This window comes from Mus musculus, chromosome 19 (genome assembly GCF_000001635.26).
Source record: "Mus musculus strain C57BL/6J chromosome 19, GRCm38.p6 C57BL/6J".
NCBI classification, from domain to species: Eukaryota; Metazoa; Chordata; class Mammalia; order Rodentia; family Muridae; genus Mus; species Mus musculus.
This window is the reverse complement of record NC_000085.6, coordinates 53198630-53223503: the sequence shown is the minus strand read 5'-3', so window position 1 is coordinate 53223503 and position 24874 is coordinate 53198630. Positions and strand designations below refer to the sequence as shown.

The following is a 24874-nucleotide window of genomic DNA, read 5'->3' as shown; positions in this document are numbered from 1 at the left end:
TGTAAAGCGGTTCCCCTGCTTACCAATGAGGAAACTGAATGCAAGTTAGGTGAGTGTCCTACTAAATGATGGATGGGGTAAGTCTTGAACACTGATAGAAAACAACATTGCACATCAACGCATTATGTTGTACTTTACAGATTTAAATAGCAGTAATGAAGGAAGTGCACAAAGGGCTGCCCTGTAACTCTCCTGGTTTTACTGCCTACTCACATGCCCTAACACCCAGATCTAACCTTCAGCATCCGCTCATTACAATGTACATTTCTGTCTGCCTGCTCACTCAGCTTTGTCAGGTGGAAGTGCTGGCACCCACCACTCCTCTTTCTAAGGATTCCTCCCTTTATCTGATACTTGTCTTTGTAACCTTCTTGGAGTCCCCTCCTAAACAGCCTAGTTGGGAGATCTCGGCATTTGCTCTCTTCTGTGTCCAGTCTGAACTCTAGCTTTCCTTCTATCTGTTCAGGATGCCTGTCCTACAGCTGTACTGCTAAGCTGAACTCCTGAGGCTGCCATACCAGGAGAGCTCATGGCTAGACCATGTGCCTTTCATTTTCTTGATGATCTCCGTCTAGTCTATGTCTGTTACCATAAAACTAACTTTCCATTTTCTCAGGTAGGAAGACTAGACTTGAGCAAAGCATGGCAACGTTCATTAACTGGGTTATTATTTAGAAAACAGTCTTGTCAGTCTGTTACTTAAATGGAGGCTTGATTTCTCCTGTGCAATAATTGCATAAAATCTGTCTATCCTCCACTAGGATACAATTATTTCTCTTTAAAAAAAATTTCAACTTCATTGCATGTTATAGATTTTAAAGAAGTAATTAAATGTTGCAACTTAAAATCCTATTTGAAAACTTAGTTTGTCTCCAAAGCTGACAGTTTAAACAGCTCCCTTAGCAAACACAAGTCTAAAGTATATAATGCTCAGATCAGAAATGCTGACGGTGCTGATCTGATCTGAATCTTGCATCCTTTTATTTTCCTTTATTGTTGAGCAAAACTATAAAACTGAGTTTCATAAAATATGCATATAAATAAAGAGGTAAGAGAGAAAGCTTGGTTCGTAAAGTGTCTGCCACGTAAATATTAAGACCTGAGTTCAATCCCATAACTTATGTAGAAGCTTAGTGCATGCCAGAGGTGCTATAATAACATGAATTGTACATAAGGCTGCTCCACAGAAGGGAACACATGCCTAGAACTGTCAATCTTACCATGATTCCATGACCATGGACGTCCTAGGTCCCAGGGATGGACCTACTTCTACTATTTGCTAAATGAATATAATATCAAACTGTGCTACAAATATGTATCTCTCTACCTACAGCTCAATAGAGTTTTCAGTCCTTATCAGAGAAATGTCTATGTGCAGTAGATGGCTGTTAATACAGAAACTCACACCTGGTCAAGGTACAGAAAATAAATGTCTGTCCAGTGCTCAGCCATAAGGGGACATCTTTATCACATCTCTTCCCCTAAGACTCAGGGAACATCAAGGGAGAGGATGGAGGGAGACTGTGAAGAGTCGGAGGTTGGAAAGAACTGGGTAGGGTACAGTGGTGCCTCTGGATGCACAGCAGTTGTGGGCACCTGCACAAGATCAGCCCTGTAAATATTCTAGCATGGGGGGACAGCGGCCTAAAAGCCACCGTCACTAGCTAAGGAGCAGCTGACAGCTGATGGCGCCGAGGGAAGGGACGAGGTTCTTTTCTTTGGTGTGTGGCTCTTGGTAGATTGATTGTACTCCAGTGGATGGGCCCTACACTGACTTGATGTGTGTGTGTGTGTGTGTGCGTATATATATATTACACAGATTATATTACATATGGGTATATATATGTGTGTGTGTGTGTGTGTATATGGAGAGGGTATAAAATCAAGAAGAGGTAGAAGGAGGTATGTGGGATAATTATGATAAAGTTATTTTGTGGGTATGTGTAAAATTTTCAGAGAATTAATAGAATATTAAAACAACAACAAAAACAGGTGGTGGCACATGCTTGTAATCCTACTGCAAGGAAACAGAGACAGGAGGAGCTCTAGGGATAGCTGGCTAGCCAGATTAGCCTACTTGGCCAGTTCTAGGTCACCTCCTCCCCCCTCACACACAATCTACCTGCCAAAACCAGGTGGGGAGTGAGCACTGTCTGCAGCTGTCTTTGGCTTCTGTGTGCACATGAACTCACACACATACGGGGACCTGCACACACACAAATACTTATATACTCACTGACTGCACCTTTCTTTGGCTTCTGTGTACATGTGCACATGAACTCACACACACACGGGCACGTGCACACACACAAATGCATATATACTAAAAGAACAATTTGAAAAGAATCTGACCTGATGGAATTATTTTAGTTAATGCTATAAACAAACAATGAAACAAACACACAGGCAGATTTACCAGTAATGCCTACCTTAGGAGACTTAGGTAACAGAATACTGATTCGTGCTAAAGACGTTAGATGAACTAACTCTAGGAATCCACTTCTGGACAATATACTTTATAATAATTACTAGGGAGGAAAAGTGTGTGTGGATGTGGATGTGTGTGTGTGTGTGTGTGTGTGTGTGTGTGTGGCACAGACTCGCTTCCAAGGTACCCTACAATTATGTGATTACATTTCTCCTAAAGAAAGATAGGAACATACTAACTTCCTTAGAATTTCTCCATTAAGAAATGTGTTAACCTGGAAATAGATCACCACTGGTCTTGTTGAGGAAAAATAACCCAAATCAAACTTTCTTCTGAATGGTCTTCCTCCTGCAGTGACTTTATATGAAGGTAAGGTTAGAATAATAACTTTTCTTCAAGTTGGCATACAAATAAAGTTTATAAAGAATATTTGCGTCGTAATCTTCCTAAGTGACCAGAGGACTGTGCTGATTCTGACCAATTACTCTCATAAAGCACACCATTACGTTTCTTCTATGGTAGAAATAAGCATCTGACACAAGGAATTTCCATGTTATTTTAAAATACTGTTTATGCTGGGTGTTTGAGGTACACTACATATACTTCAAATAAGAAAAAAAAAACTGGAATTCCTAGAAAGAAATAATATTTTTCTTAAAAGTCAAAACAAGACAAATTCTATTTTTTTCCCCTATACCCACAACATTTAGACCAAGTCTTTGTTTTTTCACTTCAGGTGAAAGAATAAAGACTATGTTTTGCATATTTCCATATTTGCATATGCAAAAATCAAATATTCACATTCGTATATTCCCACAGTGCCTCCCTGGGCTGGGCAGCATTAGCTTAAGCAACAAATGTGAAGATGTAAAACAAGAAGAGGTTTGGGAGTGGAACCCGTCCCTGTCTGGAAGGCTGCAGTGCCTACAGTGCAATGGAATGACACCTGGGTTAAAATTCCAAGCCCACCATTTAACCAAGCTGAAAACATTCAGCCAATTACTTAATGTATTCAACTTAATTTATTCATGTGTACAGTAGGGATGTCAACGTTTCTTTGAGTTGTTTGGAGGGTCCGAGACTGCTCTACATTTGTATCAGGTACCTGACTCACAGTACGAGTTTAATTAACAGTGTATTTTGCTTTTATTAGTTTCCCTGATTTGCTTTCTCCTCAAATGACATGATTTTAAATTTTAATAATCTGTTACTTATAAACAAAGATTAGTAATGGCTTTGCTTTAGGCTTTTACTGATTATAAATTTGTCTAATAGAGTAGATTTCAATATTTGTAGATGACCAATGAAAAATTAAAAAAAATTATAGAGACATAAACACTGCAAAATTGTACAAAAAGGAACAAGGTTAGTACCAGCACTTGGGAGGTGGAGGCAGGCACACACACACACACACACACACACACACACACACACACAGAGTCTCAAGCAGCCTTACAGAAAGGTCTGTGTGACAGGGAACTATGGTCTTTTGCAGAGCTACAGAAGTGACTCATTTTGGCCCAGGTCAAACCCCCAGATGACAGCAGCCTGGGTAGGAGTCTGAGCCGCCAGTTTATAGGAAAGCAGAAGCTCTGCCCCGACCATTCAGCTAAACTGCTTCTCAGTCCCTGCCTTTCAGAAACAGTGAGGTAATAAGTGAGGTAGCTGTGTGAGCTGTTGGGATGGTTTGCTCCCTGGCAAGAGGGAGCTAGGAGAGGCCGATGTATCACTTCCTTTAGTGGAAAGTCTCTGCCCCTTTAAAGGAGGGCTCTCAGCCTTCCCGTGCTCTCAGCCTTCCCCTGCTGTCTCCCCATACCACAGTTCCTTACCTCAAGGTGACTCCCAGTCATAAAACCATTTTTGCTGCTTCATAACTGTAATTTTGCTACTGTTATGAATCATGATGTTAATATTATATACAGGATATCTGATATATGATACCCAAAGAGGTCGCAATCATAGGTTGAAAACTGCTCCTTTAAAGGAGAGGTGAAAACTGCTGTCACAAGTCATGGTGGAATACAAACTTTATAAATGTTTTTCCAAATTTTCATGAACAAAATTTAAAATTTATTAGGTAAAGCTCTAAGAGGGAAACATTCTAATTTAATTTATTTATTTTTAAATTCTAGCCTTTTCATTCTTTTCTGAACAAAAACTGATTATTCTTTTGAGCAGATAAATGCCTGTTTTTTCCCATTATTTAGGTTCTCTAGGACATAAATAAAATTCTTTTAATTTGTTAAAAATGGAAATAGATGCCTGGCAGAGGTAGTGCATACCTTTAATCCTGGCATTTAAGAGGCAGGATTTCAAGGTCACCTGGTCTACAGTGAGTTCCAAGATAGCCAGGGCTACACAGAGAAAGCTTGTCACCAAAACAAAACAAACAAAACAAAAACCCCCCCAAAAACCAAAAAATAGATAAAAAGGAAATTATATATATATATATATATATATATATATATGTGTGTGTGTGTGTGTATACATACATACATATATATATATATATATATATATATATATATATATATATATATATATAAATAATAAAAATAAAAATATTCTCAAAGCTATGATGTCTTTAATGGAAGAATACTAGAAAACTGAAGAACCTGGCATATAGATGTAGCCGGCACTTTTTCCATTTTCACTGACTGGTCCTCTGGGGCATTTATCCTTATTCTACAGTTCTGAACAAAATGTGGTCTTGATTTCATTCTTTCAATTACTTTACAGTGTAGGTTACAAGAATCATTTGGGTGTTAAGTGAGCTCATAGCCATGGGTTCTTTAGGCTTGAGTACAGCAAGGCCCAGCGCATGCGCTCCGTCGTCATCATCACTCTGGTTTGTGTCTGCTCTATTTGAAAGGCGTCTTTTAAACTGGCACTGCACTTAAGAAATCCTTCAAAACTCGCACTGCTTTGTAACGTGTCGTTCAATGCTTTCATCAAGGCCGCTGGTAAGGGAAAATTACTCGGAGTGGAATTCCCCTTCGGCATTGGACTCAACTCCTGTGATTAAATTCACAAGGGCACATAACAAAATGATTTACCAGGCCACACTGGGCAGCCTGGATGGCCACACTGGGCAGCCTGGATGGCCTGTGCTTATTTTAGCAGCTACACTGGAAACCTGATATAATCCTAACCTAGATACCATGTGCCTAAGAGTGCTAACTCTCTGCCTTAGGAGCCAGCCCTGGGATCTTCATCATGCGTGAACTTATAAATCCACTTTGCTTCTCCAATCCAGCGATTCTCTCATTTCCCATCGCTTTATGTGACCTGTGAAATCCCACTAAGGCAGTGGCTCTCAATCTGTAGGTTGTGACTCTTTGGGTTCACAGGGGTTGCCTAAGAGTACTGGAAAACATAGGTACTTACATTATGACTCATGACAGTAGCAAGATCACAGTTATGAAGTAGCAACAAAATTAATTTTTTGGTTGGGGTCACCACAACATAAAGAACTGTATGAAAGCGCCACAGCGTTCCGTAAGGTGAGAACCCCTGCACTAAAGCGCTGAAGGGATGTAACAAGTCACTTCACTATGACTTAAGTCAGCTACTGTGCTGACAGAGTCTTCTGCTGCTGTTGGCCTAGCTAATGTGGATGTGCCTGCATGAGTTAAGAAAAGGCTACCAAAGCACACAAGTTCTCAGCATCCTGAAGTCTTTCTATTCTCTTATGGATGACAAGGTAAGGTGCCCAAAGGGACACAGAATGACGTCATCAACACACCTAGCTTGCTGGCATGACGTGAGTGTGCTTGCCTCTCTACTCAGATAATGTCTTATCAAACTGTCTCCCCAAACTCTCAGTAGAACCATCGGTCCTGCTTTAGATGAAATTACACCCAGAAACATACAAAGAGAATGTACACTGCTGAAATGCCCGCGTGCTGCTGTTAGAGTTCCGGACATGCGTTTATGCGTGAGTCTGCTCCTCCTGTAAGCACACTGTAAGTGCACTGTCTCCCCAGCCCTTCCTTACTGCTCCATTACATCAGAGCAAGGGCCCCAAGGAGGAAGAACGGCTGAGAGCTCTGCAACTCACAGGGCTCTGCAGGATCTGAGTGACTCGCTTCCTCTGCTCCATCATATTGAAGTCCTGTCGTAGATCAGGAGACATGTTCCTCTCTCGAAGGTATTCCGGATCACTTTCATTGATTCGGTCAAAATACCTCTCTTTGTGAGGCATGCTGGGAGGAGGAGGCGTGGTAACCACAGCTGGGCTGGTGTCGGAACTCATGTCTCCAGTCGTCTTCCTCTCTACAAAGCAAGCACAGACAGGGGACACTCACTACAACGCCTTGGTGAATTCACTCTACAGGAGCCAAGTACAACTTTTAAACTCTAGCAAACAAACTTTCTTTTAAAAGCAGCTTCGGGACTGGAGAGATGGCTCAGTGGTTGAGAACACTGGCTGCGCTTGTAGAGGAGCTGGGCTCAATTCTTAGAACCCACACAGAGGTTCTCAACTGTCTGTTACTTCGGTCCCAGAGGAGCCTCTTTGGCCTCTGTACCAGGCACAGATGTGGTGCATACATGCAGGCAAAACACCCATATACATAAAATTAAAGTAAAATCTAAAAAAAAAGAAGAAGAAATGAAAAAGCAGCATCATGGAGAAAGGTCGCTTGATGGAGCCCAAGGGTTGGAGAGAATTGCCCTAGTGCACTCGTGGCCCTGGGCGTGACTCCCTCCCAGCTCTTAGAAAATTTAAGAAGGCAGCTTCTCCAAACATATTAGAAAAGTTTTTTATGTAGAAAAACATTTTTTAACAACCACAAAAGAAAATAAAACTTAGATTATAATGCTGTTAGAAATTACTATTTTCAGAGCTAATGAAAATTCATGTCTAAATACTGAATTTTTTAAACAAAATATATAATGTTACTTATTTTAAATTAATTTAAGGGACTGGAGAAATAGCGCAGTGATTAAGAACAGGTATTGCTCTTGCAGAGGACTCAGGTTTGGTTCCTAGTACCCACCTCAAATAGCTCATAAATATCTCTAACAAAAGCTCCAGGGATCCAAAGACCCACAAAACACAAGCCCTGTCCAGTACATGCCCATACATGCACACACACACACACACACACACACACACACAAATACACAGTTAAAAACAAAATTAAATATTTAAAAATAAAACTAATTTAACTTAAAATGTAGTCTAAGGTCAACTCATTTGGATTTGAGGAGGAAAACAAATTTTTATAATTTGACCAAGACCCTGGTAAAATTCAGGTAAAAAAAAGTCATCATCACGTAGTTGAGACATCTTCTTTGTCCTATTTTGATTTTAAGCCTATATATGTGCATCTTCATGTGATCTACTGTCTCCCCAGGGAGACAGTATGCATGTTTGTATGCTACACCTGGAGGCCAGGAGCAGGGGAGTTGGCAGGTCTTCATATCAGAAGAGGAAACAGCTAAGCACCCTACTCCAGGCAGGGTAGAGAGCCGGGATATCACCCACACCTGTGTGTGGTACAGGCCCAACCATGGGGAAAGATGCCATCTGTCCTGTGTCATCTGTGGGACCTTCCAAGCTGACCAATATTTAGCAACTTAGGGGATAACAGGTTGGCCTATGCCTCCTCCTCTTCCTCTTGTTATTGGTTGTGCTTGTTTTCTTGGGCAAACTGAGCTTTTAAAGGAAGCAATGATCAAAGCACCCCGGGGTAAATAAAGCACTGAGCACTGAGGTGAAGTGCATGGTGGGCCTCCCCTGAGGTAAATAAAGCACTGAGCACTGCCGGTGAGGTGCATGGTGGGCCTCCCTGAGGCAGGCTTTATGTCAGACCAAACTTTTGCCCAATCCAAGGATCTTCCATTCCTTAGCAGGTATAACTTCCTGGTGGATGAAAGACACAGGACTAGGTTTTTCAAATGATCCAATAATTTCCCAAGAGAGTGTCAAAATTGTGACAGTTGCGAGACTAACTACATCACTCAGACAGACAGCACTTCATCTCCACAGAAGTCAAGGAGAACGCCTGCCTCAGAAGTTACATGAACAACGGACTCACTGATCTTGATTGTTCCTGATACTTGGATAACACTTAGCTGGGCACATGTCGCTGTTTAAACACTAGGGACAATCTCTGTCCGTCTCAGAAATGAGAAGCCTCGCTGGGTTTCAGCTTGTGCTCACTGGCCTCTTACAGACAGTGGCTAACCATCAGGAAGCAATTGTCTATTCTTGACAATGCTGACTGAATTACAATTCCCAAAGTCAACAATGCTGCTGCCTTTTACCACAGAAAGGCACTTATTACTGTGGTTTGTGTATAATAATAATAAAAAAAAGCTGGTTGCAGTGGTTACCTGGTGCATGATTCATTTACATAAAATCCCTCAAATGGCGACATGGCTGAGGTGGAGAGCAGCAGAGTTGATGTGTGAGAGAGGGCGCTATGCTCAGGACAGAGTTAAGATACAATATATGCATTAAGTGAACACGAGCAAAAACAAGAAAACCCTGAAGAGGGTGAGTGTCAACTGAGCGGGTACTGTGAGCCAGCTTTAGGTAAGTGTCTTAACTGAGAACATCATACATGCATAAGATGTTCTCCCACCAAGTCCATGCCTTTCTCTCCTTTCCAGTTCCTTCCCTATCACTCCTCCCCCTTCATCATTTCCTCCCAATTTCATTTTTCTTAAAGTCCATGGAATCTACTTCATGATGCCAGTGTTTGCATGTATTTAGGGCCATCTACTGGAGCTAGGGTCCCCTCTCACAGGCCACATCCCTGTAGAAAACTGACTCTCTTCCTTTCAGTAGCTAGGGCTGAGACTTAGTGACAACCTCCTCCATCCATGCTGGGGGTGTAAGTGGCTTCATCTCACCTATGTGAGCTATATGTACCCAGAAAGCACTGCTTCTCTATAGTCATCCTCTGCTTCTGACGCTTACATTCTTCCTGACCCGTCCTGCGCAATGATCCCTAAGCCCTGGGAGGGGTATGTCCTATAGATGCACCACTGAGGGCTGAGCACTCTACAGTGTCTTACTCCTCCACTGGCTGTGGGTTTCAGTGCCAACTGCCATCATCTACTACAAAACTTAGCTTCTCTGATGAGGGCTGTGAGATATATTATTCCATGGGAATAAAGATACAAATGTAGAGGATTCTGTTAAGAGGATATATTTCTACATCCATTTGACAGAAATATGGCAATAGGTTCTTCCTTTAGCATACATGACCAACCCAGCCACGGTTTCTTCGCCCTGCCTATGATACCAGGCATGAGTTTATGAGCTGAGGGCTTTAAATGCATTCAGAAAGTGGCCAGTGTTCCCATAATAGATGTGTTGACAGGTAAGACAGCACTGTAGCTCTCAGGGCTCACATCTCGGTGTGACTGATGCCTTTTCTCCTCTGGTAGCATCTTCTAGCACTAAGAAAGCTAGCCAGTCGGGATAACACTTCTAAGTTGGTACCAGTCTGATTTCTCCAAGTTCTATGAATCAAGTATGTTATGTTTTCAGTAATAGGGTCTTTTTTCTTTTAAAGATATATTATTTAGTATATGTAAGTACACTGTAGCTGTCTTCAGACACCCCAGAAGAGGGCATCAGATCTCATCATGGATGGTTGTGAGCTACCATGTGGTTGCTGGGATTTGAACTCAGGACCTTCGGAAGCGCAGTTGGTGCTCTTAACCGCTGAGCCATCTCTCCAGCCCAGTAATAGGGTCTTATCATCAAGTTTTATGGGGTTACCAAGACGATGGCAATAGCCCCTAAAGTTTTTAGAGTCTACTGAACCAACAACTCAAAGAGATATAACCCATTCCTAGTACAGGGCTAAAACTTAGCCTGCAGTGCCTGAGAGAGGCACTTCCTCCCACCCACTGTTATAGGGTACTTCCTATTATAAGTGAATTACAGATGCAGATGTATATGTTTTTAGGAAGCTTCTACAATAGTAGATATGCCTTGTTCCATGGGCTGTTTTCAAAGATCTCTAGTGTTCTCTCTCTAGACTCCCTCCTTATCTTGTCTTCCCATCCCCCATCCCATTTAAGTTTTATAAGATGACATTAATGGGGAAACTATATGAAGGGCACACAGCATCCCTGCTGTTCTTATAACTGCACGTGCAGCTCTAATTGTCTGAATTTTTAATTTTAAAGTTTAATGCTAATAAACTTAATATTCTGTAAGAGTAGAAAAAATACTTCCCATTTCCAGTGATGTAAGTTTATGATCAACCCTGCAGAGGGTAAAGCTTATTCTATCCCTATCTTCAGACATTTTCAGTACCAGAAAGCATTTTGAAACAGTGTAACCAATGTAACTAAATTGCACCTGAATAAAAATGCATGGATTTTTATACCTGGAATACAGTACCACAAATCCTTCTCATGGTGATTCAAGGAGTTGTGGGATATAAAATGTGGTTATAAGAGCACTTTTCCTAAGCTAACCAAAGTTAATACGAAGCCCTCTGGGACACAAAATGAAATTTAGTATTTGGGAAAATAGGCATTTATTTAGTAGCTAGTGTTTAGATCTTAGTACCAGTCAAGAGGCACACCAAAAGACGCACAGGGGAAATACTAACCTCAGAGTGAGCTTGAGAGGAACCTGCTCGGCAGGCAGGCAGAGCAGTTTAAGTACGACTGCTCTCCGTGAGACCTTTCACAGAGCTAAATGCCATGGGAAGAAATGGGCTAGGAATTTCAGCCAACTATTAGCCTAAAACACTTTGAAATGAATTCTGAAAGTTTCTATGTGTTCTTTCCAATCAAAAAGCAGCCTACCTACTACAGAGCACTGGACTACAGACAAAGAGACTCTCCTGTTTGTGCCAGCCACGGGGCTGAGGAATGCAAATAGATAATTTTTAGCTCCACGGTACCTTCTTTTTAAAGCTGACCACACCTTTTAAAAATACCATACACATCTATCCAGGCATGCTTTTAGTACCTACCAGTAACTCACACCTGAACTTAAAAATAGTATAAAAACGAGTGTAAACTGTGCAAACTAATATCATATCTTTGAACAGAGCTCTGTCAGCTGAAAAAGTATAACTTTTAAGATAAAATGCAAAGACTTCCGGTTAACACTATAAACTTGTCAGCCCTGTGGGTTTTCCTCTAGTACAGTCTTTGGCTGTTCAGATTAGAAATAAAGACACTAGGAATGTGGCCAGTGAAATGACTCCATTGCAAAGACACCTTATCTTGAAAAAGAACTCCTGAGATTTGACCTCTGACCTCCATACATGCACACAAACACGAGTCTAATGAAAGATTTATAAAGGTATTATTAAGGGGATGGGGACTTAGCTTAGTGGTGGAGCACTTGCCTAGCAGCACAAGGCTCTGTAGTTGACCCATAGCTCTGGGGCTGGGGCTGGGGCTGGGGCTGGGGCTGGGGCTGGGGCTGGGGCTGGGGCTGGGGCTGGGGCTGGGGCTGGGGCTGGGGCTGGGGCGAGGGCATTGAGAGCAAATAAAACTCTACTTTAAAAAGTCTCCACATAGAACCAATGCACATGAATGTTAACGGAATAGGATAGGACACAGAAGTGATATTCTAAAATGGTGGCTTTCAGATCCTTTGAAAAATAGTAATCTACAATTAAAAAAAAACATTTTCTGCTGTATTCACATAAAAACATTAGGATATATAATGAAATAAGTTAATAACCTGGTATTTTGATGGTCATTCTGATATTTTCTATGTTAATGTCTTTCTCCCTGCTTCTTAAAGAGATACTAACTACACTGACTACTGGTCTAGTAGTGCGTTGTGCCATAGGTTTCGATGTTACAGTCAGTGAAGAAACGGAGAAGAAAGATCTATGTACCGCGTGTGCAGTAAGTTACGCAGAAGACTGAGGAGTGTGTGCGAGGTAGGAAAGAAGATGCAACTTCATCTTTCCCTGTGTGTGTGTGTGTGTGTGTGTGTGTGTGTGTGGTTAGGTTCAGGTGTGCATGGGTGTGTGCTGCTGCATACACATGTGTGCATGTGGAGGTTAGAGGTTAACATGAGCTGGATTCCATGACTGAATCACTGGGCTTGCTGGCCACCAGCCTAGCTCCAGATTCATTAAAGGTCCCTGCCTCCAGGGAGTAAGACAGTGAAAGAACAGCCATTCAATAGCCTTCTCTGGCTTCTGCATAAACACATATATCCATGCACATAGGCCCATAGATGTCACACACACCATCCCCAGCCACAAAACAAACATAAAAATGGAGTACGGCCATTCTACAACAGGCTGAATCTTGAAACACTATGAAAGGTAAAAGAAGCCAGTTGTTATCATAGACCACACACTTACATGGAATGTTTAGAACAGGCAGGCCTGCAGAGGCAGAATCCAGATTATTGGTTGTTTAAGATTGGGAGAAAACAGGGGGTAGCTTCTAGTAAGATTTTTTTTTTATATAAAAAATGATGAAATGTTAAAATAACTATAATGATAACCATACAATTCTGTGACAACATGAAAAACCATGCTGGGGTATAGCTCAGCTGGCAGTGTTTGCCTAGGATGCATAAAACCCTGGGCTGATAGCCAGCATCATATAAACCAAGAGTGGTGGTACAAGCCTATAATCCTAGGACTTGGGAGGTGAAGGCAGGAGGGTCAAAAGTTCAAGGTCATCCTTGGCTACCTAGCAAGTTCCAGGTTAGGCTGGGCTACCTAAGAGCCTGCTTCAAAACAACAAAGAACCCACCAACCATACACGTTGAATAGGAAAAGTATATGATGTATAATTTATATCCCTATAAAATTATTATCTTAAAAATCTCACTAGAGAAGTTCCTGACCGTCTTGCAAAGCTGGAGTGGGGCCTGTGGGTACAGTCACCACAGCAGCAGGCACTGGCTGCAGTTATAACTCCCGATTAACCTGCTCATCGGACACCTACACTATAAACAATTTAAACAAAACAACTACTTAGAAATCACCTTTCCAAACTTCAAATTCTTGGTAGTTTTAACTGTTTTCCAGTAAGGATAAATGCTGTGCCTTCAAGCTTTCAAGTCTCAGCCTGCTGTCCCACACTTGGAATAATAATCAAACGCGTCAAGACTTCAAAGCAGCACTTGGTTAAGAAACAAGTGCTGTTTATTATGTTAGCTCTTCTGACGGTTCCTATGGATCATGAGGAGATTTGAAGTTGTAGAAAACAACTTAGACCCTGCACAAACTGTGACAAGCCATATCCTTAACTGACTTTAGGTTTGAGTTGCTTCCATCTGCTAGACACAGTTTGATATACAACTGACACAGCAGTCAGTAGATTCGAGAAAATGATCAGAACATGTGGTTAAGGAGAATGGAAACAAGTAAACCTGGCATCAGATAGTGCAGAGGGCACTTTCTCCATCCCCCAAAGAGGAAAATTTAATTATCTGACAACACACTACACCTTATTGCTATAGTGGCTGTTGTTACTATGCCAGTTCTCTTGGACTGTGTTGGATTTAAAGGTCACATTTTGCAGATGATACCAAACCATACTTCAAGGTGGTGATTTTTTTTTAAAGTACAATGCTCAAGGTACAAAATCATAGCAATGACATTTATGAGTACCACATGTCACTTTCATGTTATTCCATGGTCTAAATTTACTTCTTCAATGAAATTTAAGTGAAAAGGGCTATCACACCATGCTTGTTTATACTAATAAATGCTATAGGCACATGAATAATGTTAAAAGGAAGGGCTACAGTGCAGTAGTTCATGGCTGGCCTTATCGTTCTATCAATTTAGTATGTACAAACAGATGTAGAAGTGAGGTAATTATGTAATGGTTTGATCTAAATACTGAAAGTGCTGAGTTATTAAAGATATGGAAGTACCCATTAACATTTTATTATTATGCCGTTTCACTTAAAGTCTTTAAAAAATTAGAAGCAAAAACCAACTAGAGAATTAGCCCAAATTTGTTTTTTCCAGATTGCATGACAAGTGAAGAGGTATTAACACGGATGTGCTTACACATACACAGCCTGCAAGAGCATGCTCAGTCCCTCTGGAGCTCTCAGTTCCCCTGTGGCTCTCCCGCCACACCCTGCACTTCCTCATAGCCACACACCTTATATATGTTAATATATTACTTGCAAATCTGTTACTGTTCAATAAAGCATGAGAACAAGCTTTCCACGGACAGACACTATTAGGAGATGGGGGATTAAGGAGTGCAATGCAGCAACTATAAACGGTGTCATAAAGGACGGAAGTATATGCCGTACAATTCTGAATTCTAAGCAAAAAGAAAAAAGTATTCGGGGTGAGGAGCCTTTAGAGGAGAGGTGCAGAGCACGACACAAACGCTGCTGAGTGTTCTGGAAGTTGTAGGTGTCAACTGCATACATAGCTGCTATGTATCATTTATAGGCTATCAGCAAAATGTGAAATTTTCATTTTACCTCTAAAACTAAGTAAGCGTTAGTTTGAAAGCATGAAGCTTTACCATCAAACAAGCTCGGAAAAGACTATGTTAGGATCTAAAGCGTTGGCCGGGCGTGGTGGCGCATGCCTTTAATCCCAGCACTTGGGAGGCAGAGGCAGGCGGATTTCTGAGTTTGAGGCCAGCCTGGTCTACAGAGTGAGTTCCAGGACAGCCAGGGCTACACAGAGAAACCCTGTCTTGAAAAAAAGAAAAAAAGAAAAAAAGAAAAGAAAGGAAGGAAGGAAGGAAGGAAGGAAGGAAGGAAGGAAGGAAAGGATAGGATCTAAAGCGTTAAGTACAGCACAGCAAATGCACAAGGCCGGGACACTGAGAAAGCCAGGCAGGCAGGTGACAGACATTCCTAGTGCTCAGGAGACAGACGGAGGAGGGTGGGGAGCATAAAGCCAGCCTGGTTTACAAGAGGAGAAACAATAACAACCAACCAATCAACCAAACACACAAAAATAAAGAAAAAGGAAAAAGAAAAGAAATAGAGGAAAAATTGGCTTATAATGCCTGTATTTCCAGCACTTGAGTTCAAGGTCAGCTTAGGTCACAATAAATTCCAGACACACCTGACCTATAGTGCCTGACTGTGTCAAATGAGGAAAGTCAGGGAAGAGATTATATGGCTCGAAGACCAGATGAGCAAGGTGAAAGAGAGGACTGGTGACATGAGTGTGGCCCTCACAGGTTAGTTCTGTCACTGCGTCTCCTAGATCCAGGAAACAATCCAGAACATGACCTCCACGAGAAGTGAGGGGTTATGAGGTGAGCACTCGTTGCAGATCCGGGGTTCAGGAAAGACTCAGCGCTCACAGGTTAGTCGCTAGCAATCCCTCAGATAGTTGGCTCATTCCCACTTGGTCCTCCTGGGGACAAGGACCAGCTCCCCCATCCATCGTGAGCTTAAGTCTACTTCATTCTTTGTACAGGACTGAGTTTCAAAAAAATCAAAACTACTTGCTTTTAACATTTTCATAAGTTAATTTTGAGGTCAAGTTCATTCCTAAGTGGTCAAGTTCATTCCTAAGTATTACGGCACATCATCCAGACTCAGAAAAAATTTAAATGAGTATTAAAAATACAAGTGATACAGAAAACCTCCCCCAATTCCCACTTTCTATTTATTAAGCTAAAAATATTTTGGTTTTTTGTTTTGTGTGTGTTTTTGTTTTGTTTGCTTGTTTGTTTGTTGTTTTGTTTTGGCCATGAACATTTGGGCTTCCTGCCTTCATCTCCCAAATTCTTGTATTATAGGTATACTGAAAAAAATTTCCAATTCTCTTCAATCTGAAGAAATACATCCTACAAGGCACATCATTAAAAGTGAGTTGCGTTTGTCAAGGAAACTTTTACCCCAAAGTCTAGAGAACTGAACTGTTGCCATATACCACACTTCTGTGTCTCTTCCTAGGGGGATCACTGTGATCAGTGGGGATAGGAGAGGCCTGCAGATGGGGAAATGAAACAAAGTGCCTTACTTCAAATACAGAGCGGATATGCAGCCAACCATTGCACTGAGCACAGGGTCCCAGATGGAGGAGTTAGAGAAAGGGCTGAAGGAGCTGAAGGGGTTTGCACTCCATAGGAAGAACAATATCAACCAACCAGAGCCCCCAGAGCTCCCTGGGACTAAACCACCAACCAAAGAGTACACATGGAGCGACCCATGACTCCAGACTTATATGTAGCAGAGGATGCCCTTATTGGGCATCAATGTGAGGAGAGGTCCTTGGTCCTGTGATTCCTCGATAGATGCCCCAGTGTAGGGGAATTCCAGGGCAGGGAGGCAGGAGTTGGGTGGGTAGGTGGGCTAACACCCTCATAGAAGCAGGGGAACAGAGGATGGGATAAGGGGTCTCAGGGGTGGGGGACCAGGAAAGGGGATAACATTTGAAATGTAAATAAAGAAAATATCCAATTTAAAAAAAAGGGGAGGAAGGGGCTGGAGCGATGGTCAGCCGTCTGGAGCATACTACGCCTGCAGAGGACCTGAGTTCTAGCTCCAGCACCCACTGGGAGGCTCACAACTGCCTCTTTATTCCAGCTCCAGGGACCCTCTGGCCTCTGCAGGCACTTACGCTCACATATGCACAAGCACACATGTACACAAATATTAAAAATAAAACAAAAGTGAAGTAAAATACACACAAACATTTAACAAAGCCTTTGCTCTATTTCAGGGATCTCAGCTGGAGATTTGGCTTTCTTTACCACAGCTGGTAAAATCCTGCTGGTGAAAAAAAAGTCAACAGATTTTTACTACAAAGGGTCTGATTTGAACAGATCTTCCAGCCTTTGTAACTGGGCAGTAAGAAGACCCACAGAATCATAGCCTGATCTGCTTTCTTCTTGGAAATTCCGTGCTGAGCCAGGATGTGTGACACATTAAATCCAGAGAATAGTGCCTAGAAATTACTTCGCAGTATTCTTTGGTCATAACCAGCCAGGATAGAAGCCTGACGATGCTTTTTAAGGGAGCCCAGAAGCCTGACGAGGGCTTTAAGGGAAGTCCATAAAAGAGATTCCTGATTGGCCCCAGAAATTTGTTTCACATTTGTACTTTTTCAAAATCTTTATTTGCCAAAATTCAATCCTTTAGATGTCAAGTTTCCACCTTATGACTTATTTGTGTGTGTGGATGTGTGGATGTGTGTGCCCAGGTGCGCCTGCAGAAGTCAGACGACAACCTCAGGAGGCCTCTCCTCTGTGATGGGCTCTATGATCTAACTCAGGTTGACAGCTTTGTTTAACAAACCTTTTATTTGCTGAGTCATCTTGCCAGGCCTAAAGCTGAAGTTTGATATTCCTTAGGAAACAGGCAATTCCCAGCTTAGAATGGTTTGGACTCACATTTTAGAAACCACGTGACATTGTGAGAACAATATATATGCAACATAAACTATACTTTAAATTTTGATCGTTTTTATGGGCCTAATACAGTAAGATGGTCTCTGTTTTTCTCAAGTTAACTAAAATCTTTACTAAGTAACTTCTGATATCAGAAAGTAAACCAGTGTTCTCTAAGCAGAGGAGTGGTACTGCGGCCACCACAGAGAATATTTCTCTGTCCTTGAAGCATCTCTTCCTCCTCTTCCTCTTGCCTCCCTCGATCTTGCCCTCTTCCTCCTCTTCTCTCTTGCCTCCCTCTCTCTTGCCCTCTTCCCCCTCTTCCTCTTGCCTCCCTCGCTCTTGCCCTCTTCCCCCTCTTCCTCTTGCCTCCCTCTCTCTTGCCCTCTTCCTCCTCTTCCTCTTGCCTCCCTCGCTCTTGCCCTCTTGCCCCGCCTCTCTCCTCACTCCTCACCTCTCTCCGCGTGGTTATGGCTGGCCTCTACTCTACTTCTCTCCTCTCTCCCTCTCTCTCTCTCTCCCTCTCTCTCTGGCTCTACTACCCTCTTAACTCCCCTCCCCATGCCCTGAATAAACTCCATTCTATACTAAAAAAAAAAAAATCTTCCTCTATTTATGTTCATGTGTATGGATGCTTATATGTATGTCTGTGCACCTCATGCATCCTGGGGCATCAGGTCCCCTGAGGCCAAAATTATAGATAGTTGTGAGTTGCCAGGTAGGTCCTGGAACCAAGAGCAGTAAGTGCTCTAAGCACAGAGCCATCGCTCTATCCTGGGGTTATTTTCTCTTGCCATTCAACCACAAACACAGTCAGTACTCTACAGTGAAATAAGCTGCTATAAAGCTATTGTGTGTGTGTATGTGTGTATATATATACATACACACATACACACACATATGATATACTATAAATACTGCAGTATACTACATAGTGTTTGCTAGGTTAGGCTTATGAAATAAATTCTCATCTTATGAAGGATGTACAGGAAGCAACCCCATCACAAGTTAAGGAGCATCTATACTGAGTTGGATTATCAACTGCTCCAAGCTCTGTTGTGTCTTGGGAACCTCTGAACATGATCTTATTTCTAGTGCGAGGAAGATGAAAGATTTGGACAAAGGAGATACACTCCAACAAAGTACAGGTGATGAGTGAGACAATGGGCTGCAAGCCTAGGAACACCAACTACACATGGGTGGCATCCTCTAGAAGCCAGAAAGGAGGCATGGCCACATTTTCCCCAGAACCTCTAGAAGGAACCAGTTGGAGACATCTTTAGATTGTAGCCTGCAGAACTCTCAGAGTATAATAAAATGTGGTTGCTTCCCACTATCTAGTTGTGTACTGTGTTATGGTAGCACTAGCAAAGTATGCTATTCCAATGGAATTTCCATGCTAATACCTATTTAGGGAACATTTTGCTATCCTAACAGTGTGGAGAACACAATTCTGAAGAATCAAAACTTGGCAAAACTAATGAAAAACATGAAAGCAGTAATTCAAACAAACATCTGATACAAGGACAATGCATTTAGCGCCATGCTGTGACCTCTGCTATGTATGGTAGACTGAAAAGTTTGAGGAAAATGAAGCAAGAAAATGTTATCATGTTAGATTGTGAACAAAAATGTCTTTATAAAACCCCATGAAGATGATTCAACAAGAATTCCAATCATAAATACAAGCTGCAGCAGGTGTTTCTTCTACCAGAGCTGAGATGTTCAAGCAGGCACCAAATCATAAAACAGTAGTGTGATGAAACGCCCTCCTGACTTAAGCAAGGGTGGGTTTCAAATGCCGCATGTTCAGTAGACATTCTTGCTTTGTATGCATGCATCTCTGCCCTTTTCTTACAGAAGAAACTACTTAAACCAAATCTATAGCTTTAGCAGCATCCTGAGATTGGTTTCTTGCGGTTATGAGAGCCTGTGAGAAGCTGGCTCAGTGCTGCTGAGTGTCAAGTCCATGTTGCTATTGGAATCCACACTGATATCTGACTTTGATTATTAAGAAATAGACAAAAACCTTGCTGAGTTACCAATTTTGAAGACTTCTAATTATTCCTGGGTGATCTAAATCCCTTTATTTTTCTATTGGGTAATTTCAAATACTCAAATGCAGAACCCTCCCATTGCTTCTCTCTGTGAACTTCTACCAATTACCATCCTTTGCCAAAATTACCTTGTCCCTGTGTTCTGCCTAGATGGCAGGGTGTGAGAAACCCCTCGTTCTCACTGGGCACAGAGCTGGGCTCTTTCTAATGCCTTTTGTTGGGAACCTGCCTTCTTCTTAAGGGTTTGTTTACCTGGATTCTTTCTTTTCCAGCCACTGTGCCCTATTTTAGTCTTCTGTTTTCACCAACTCACCCTGGAATAAAAATATAACAAGAGGGGAATGTTTTCAGAATACCCAACTTTTCTTGAGCTCCTATGCTATGACTATTTAATTAAGGGAGGAGTATGCTTTCATCACTGAATCTCATAATAACCCTGAGATGTAAGTACTGTTACCTTAACTGTTGATAAGGAAGAGCCTATTGCCATGTGAAGAGACACTGTGGCCGAGCTGGGGCAGGGCAGCAGGTGAGCAAGCATGCTGCTGGAGCAGTAGCCGAGAGCTTACATCGGATCCATTAAGCATTAGGCAGAGAGTTGGCCAACTGGAACAGTGATGGCTTATTAACCCCAAAGCCCACCCTGGTGAAACACCTCCTCCAACAAGGCCACACCTCTAATCCTTCTCAAACAGTTCTACCAAAGGTCTTGGGACAGAGAGACATGGACAGACAGGGACTATGAGGACTAACCATTCAGATTTATGAGCCTCCAGGAGCCATTCTTATTCAAACTACCACAGGAAGAACAAAGACATCAGAGACAAAATACTACTTATCCATAGTCACACTCTTTTGTTTGGCTCTAGAACCAGAATTCTCTTCACCTCCACTCTCATTTCCAATTTTGAGTTATTTTAGACTTAAAGTTGTTAAGATCTTTTGGCAAAACTTTTCAACTTCTTTCTTATCCCAGACTCAAATCAAGGTTCCCACTCTTAAATGTGAACTCTTGTGCAAAATATATATTTTCATGGACTGGCTATCTTCAAAATGAAGTTTGTCTGAACACCAAAAGAATGAAGGTTTGGCACTTGGAAATTTTCATCTGATCAGGAATAAACAAACATCCCTAGTTATCTGCAAAATTCAATGATCCACAAAACGGAATCTAGACAATAATTAAAATATTTAACTTCAAAAAGGAAAGGGCTTTTCCAGATCTTGGCACCTAGATTACACATGCCCCATCATTTTACAGAACTGACCTGCACTGCTGTATAGATTTGCTGATTCTTTTAAAGAGATCTAGGTTCTGTCTGATACAGAAATAGAATTTAGCTTGGAGCAGACCAGCTGACAAGAGTGGGAAATGTGAGCAGTGTGTGTCTTGCTTTCTGACCTGTGCCATTCACCTTCCAGATGACTGTGTGTCCTGGCACACACAGATAGTGACGGAGGCAGCCCAAATTGCCAAGCTGTCTGAGAACTTACTTTTTAATAGAAATAGGAAAATCAAAGAGGATTTTAGAAGTCCAATATCAAACTCATGGGGAAGAGATATTATCAAACCAACTCATCATTTAATTCATGGAAGTTTATTTAACAAGCAACAACAGAGATGATGACTTTATTAAATGAAGAATCTATAAAGACACTGAGAAACAAACACTAATTTATGAGGACTAGTAATTCTCACAAGAAATACTGTCTTTCCTGCTCCTCCTGCATTAGAGTGGGTGTTAAGGTCTAAAAGAATATGAGGCGTTACTGTTCTGTTTTTGTCTATCATTTCTCTGTTAATAAACAAGTCTCGGGAGATAGAGCCTACCTTGCCCAAATCCCTCTACTTAATCTTACTCTATTTTTTTATTGTGAAGATACACAGAATGTAGACTACAGATCACTTGCATGCATATATGTGTGTGTGTATATATCTATATCTATATCTATATCTATATCTATATCTATCTATCTATCTATATATATATATAAAGATTTATATATATAAAGATCTGGCTTGCTATACTAATTTTGGAAACTAGTGGGCAATAAGTAGCCTTTGGAAAGGTCATGTATACCTTACGTTCCAGTTCAAAGGAATTACTAAGAATGCAGCCAGCGTTAAAAACAGGGAAAATTGGAGGCTTTGTTTTCATAACAATTTGAAGCAATATTTTAGAACTGGGGCTACTTTCATGTTAACTCCCTAGAGAGTAAACTTTAAGGCCCAGTTTTGTGCCACTCATGTCTGAAGGATCCACTTCTATTGCTAGCTATCTTTACATTCAAGCTTGAAGCAGCACTCTTGCCTTTCTGTGGCTCACAGTGCAGTTCTATAGTGTCTATTTAGCTGGACTTACAGTCCACATCAAGTACATTACTGTCAAAGAAAAAGCCATCTTCATGGCTTAGTGACTTAAGTAGTTTTCCAGAGTTTGGTGAACATGTTATGTCTACTTTAGATGTCAAGGAATAGTGCTATACCCTTGTGAAAAGGCTGCCGAGTTTTATTTTAAATATCTAAACGGCGGTGTGAGCACTATAGCTGCAGGGTTCTTGGCCGCTACTGAGAAGCACAAGCCAGTTGTTATAATTTTTTCCCCAGAATACTATTTCCCTAGTTCCTCCCACTAAGGTAGAAAAACATCTTGGAGTCCCATCTGTAAAACAAAACAAAACAAAACAAAACAAAACAACAAACTTAGAAGGTAAGGGATGTAGCTCAGTCACAGAACACAAGCCTGGTGCACCCCCGCCCCCACCCCAGGGCACAGTCCTCAGCATAAGAAACAGATAGGGTGGCACACATGCTTGGAAGCCCAACACTTGGGAGGCAGAGCTAGAATCACAAGTCTGAGGCCATTCTTGGCACTGTGTGTTCCAGGCCAGCCCGGGCTGCATGAAACTGTCTCAAACAAAACCAAACACACACACACAATATGAGGAGTCATGGTAGCAGTGTTGGTGTGATCTAAAATAACATGCAGTCTCTGCAAAATGGCTTTAAGAGACTTCAAAGGCCTGTAACTCTTAGGTTTGGTGGGAAGTGGCTTTTCTCCCAACATTTAGACTTTTAGAATGTTCTCCCCTCTTATCTCTATTACTTGGGTGTCAGTCTCTGTCTTGAGATCATATCCAAAGCCAACTCATTTCTCCCCATCAAAAACTAGCCTTCCTCTACTCCACTACTCCTAAAGGACTTTGTCTCGTCTATAGAGAAATTGGACCAACAACTTCTTTATTATGCACTTAAAAGTTACTCAATAGGGCCACTGACCCATAATATGCACACTCTCTACCTAAGAATAAACTAAGACTGGTTTACAGCAAACTTTAGGATTGATCAAATTGACCATGTGCCCATGGTGGTTGAGGTAATGAATACTGTGACTCACATTTGAAATTAATTAATTTGACTACAAAGTAATTAAAGTGAAGCATGTGGTTATAAAAAGAGCAATTTTTAATTCTAATTTTAAAAAGCTATACTTACTACATATGCTGAGGCCAGAAACAAACAATACTGTAAAAATATAACCTTTTGGACTGGTGAGATGGCTCAGCAGTTAAGTGCACTGACTGCTCTTCTGAAGGTCCTGAGTTCAAATCCCAGCAATCACATGGTGGCTCACAACCATCCATAATGAGATCTGACGCCCTCTTCTGGAGTGTCTGAAGACAGCTACAGTACTTACATATAATAAATAATTTTTTTTAAATCACCTTTTAAAGAGGAAGATGGCTGAGTGTGTGAAGTGCCTGAGTACAAGCACAGGGACCCGAGTTTGGGCCGCCAGCCTACAAAGAGGCCATGAGACACACAGCTGTAACCAAACCACCGCAGTGGGCGAGGTGTATGGACAGGCAGACGACTGTGTTAGTGGTCAGCCAGCCTCCTCCATCAGTGAGCTCCAAGTTCACTGAGAGACCCTGCCTCAAAGAGCAAGGTGGACAGTGATAAGGGAAGATACTTGATGCTGAACTCTAGCTTACATTCACGCACACGTGTGCGCACACGCACACACACACACACACACACACACACACACACACACACGTTTAATTGTAAATTTGTGAAACTGGAAGCAATAGCACTTATGAAGGTATGCCATTTGAAAACAGAACTGAATCTGAGGCTTTCCCCTGCTTTCATGATGTGTGTGGACATTCAAAACAGGCTTTTGAGTGAGTAGTCTTCACACCACAAAGACGGATTTGAAGTAATGCACTCCTGAGGTTCCACATAGGCAGCAGCTGAGTGAGCCCGCACAGGCCCCTCCTGATACTTCCAGCCTTCTCTGCTCCGCTCTTGGTATCTGTCAGACTCTTCTCATGTTCAGCAGTTATTGATGGTCCGATGTACTCTGAAGCTCAGCCAAAGCTTTTTTTAGAAGAATACTCAAAACAAAGCAAATATTGGCTTAGTTATGACACTTGTTGTTCTAAAATGTTAATAGCCTATTGTTCACTGTGGTTGTCTCAACAAGATAATACATTGAAAATCAGCATTTCCTGATAGGAAGTGAATTCCCACTGTCACAGGACTGCAGGCAAACACTGGGCTTCCAGGGAGGCCTGCGTCAGACCCGAGCAGCGATGCGAGCAGCGGTGATGCGTCCGTTTCTGTTCCCCCACCCTTTCTCCTTTCCTTCCTCCTCTTCTTTATCCCTCTCCTTTAAAATGGATTTCTGCTTCAGCTCAAACCGTTATCTATTTGTCCATTTTGCTGTCTGTGAATTGTTTTCCTGAAACAACTTCAAATGTTTAAGCAAAGTTTGTTCAACATCCTGTAGACAGCAGCATCCTGTATATTCACAACCACGGGGAACTTCCGCCATTGAAAAGGTCACAATGATGAACTGACGAAGAAGCTATCAGAGAGTGTCCTCAAAACACAGCGCCAGCATTTCCAAGCCTTGATTTCATAGAAGTATTGCTTAAAGGAATCATGGCTGAAGCACAAGAATGGCAGCAAGCCTTCCTATCTGACAGATATTTTAATCGGGAAAACAGCTTTAACTGATTAGTTCAAGGACCACAACACTGTTTAATTCATCGAGAGGTTGATTAATAAAGACAGCAGATCCACGGACAC

The 24874-nt window shown here is 41.7% G+C and overlaps 1 protein-coding gene and 1 long non-coding RNA gene across 13 annotated transcripts in view; one reads left to right on the top strand and one right to left on the bottom strand.

Annotated features, from left to right (window-relative positions):
- Add3 (adducin 3 (gamma)) overlaps positions 1–24874 on the bottom strand; it is a 106884-nt gene that overhangs the window by 23823 nt on the left and 58187 nt on the right. For 8 of the 12 annotated variants that reach the window (NM_001164099.2, NM_001164101.2, NM_001277100.1 and 5 more), the window contains exon 2: positions 6489–6703. In NM_001164099.2, coding sequence (NP_001157571.1) covers positions 6489–6683 — 195 coding nt within the window. In that variant the 5' untranslated portion in view covers positions 6684–6703. Of the gene's footprint in view, positions 1–6488; positions 6704–20028; positions 20091–24874 lie in introns of all 12 variants that reach the window. The other 4 variants (XM_030250961.1, XM_030250962.1, NM_013758.4 and 1 more) reach the window with 1 other exon arrangement.
- On the top strand, positions 14709–16189 carry Gm52402. The gene is made up of 3 exons (XR_003952924.1): positions 14709–14768; positions 15586–15687; positions 16127–16189. It is a non-coding gene; the product is annotated as a predicted gene, 52402 (long non-coding RNA).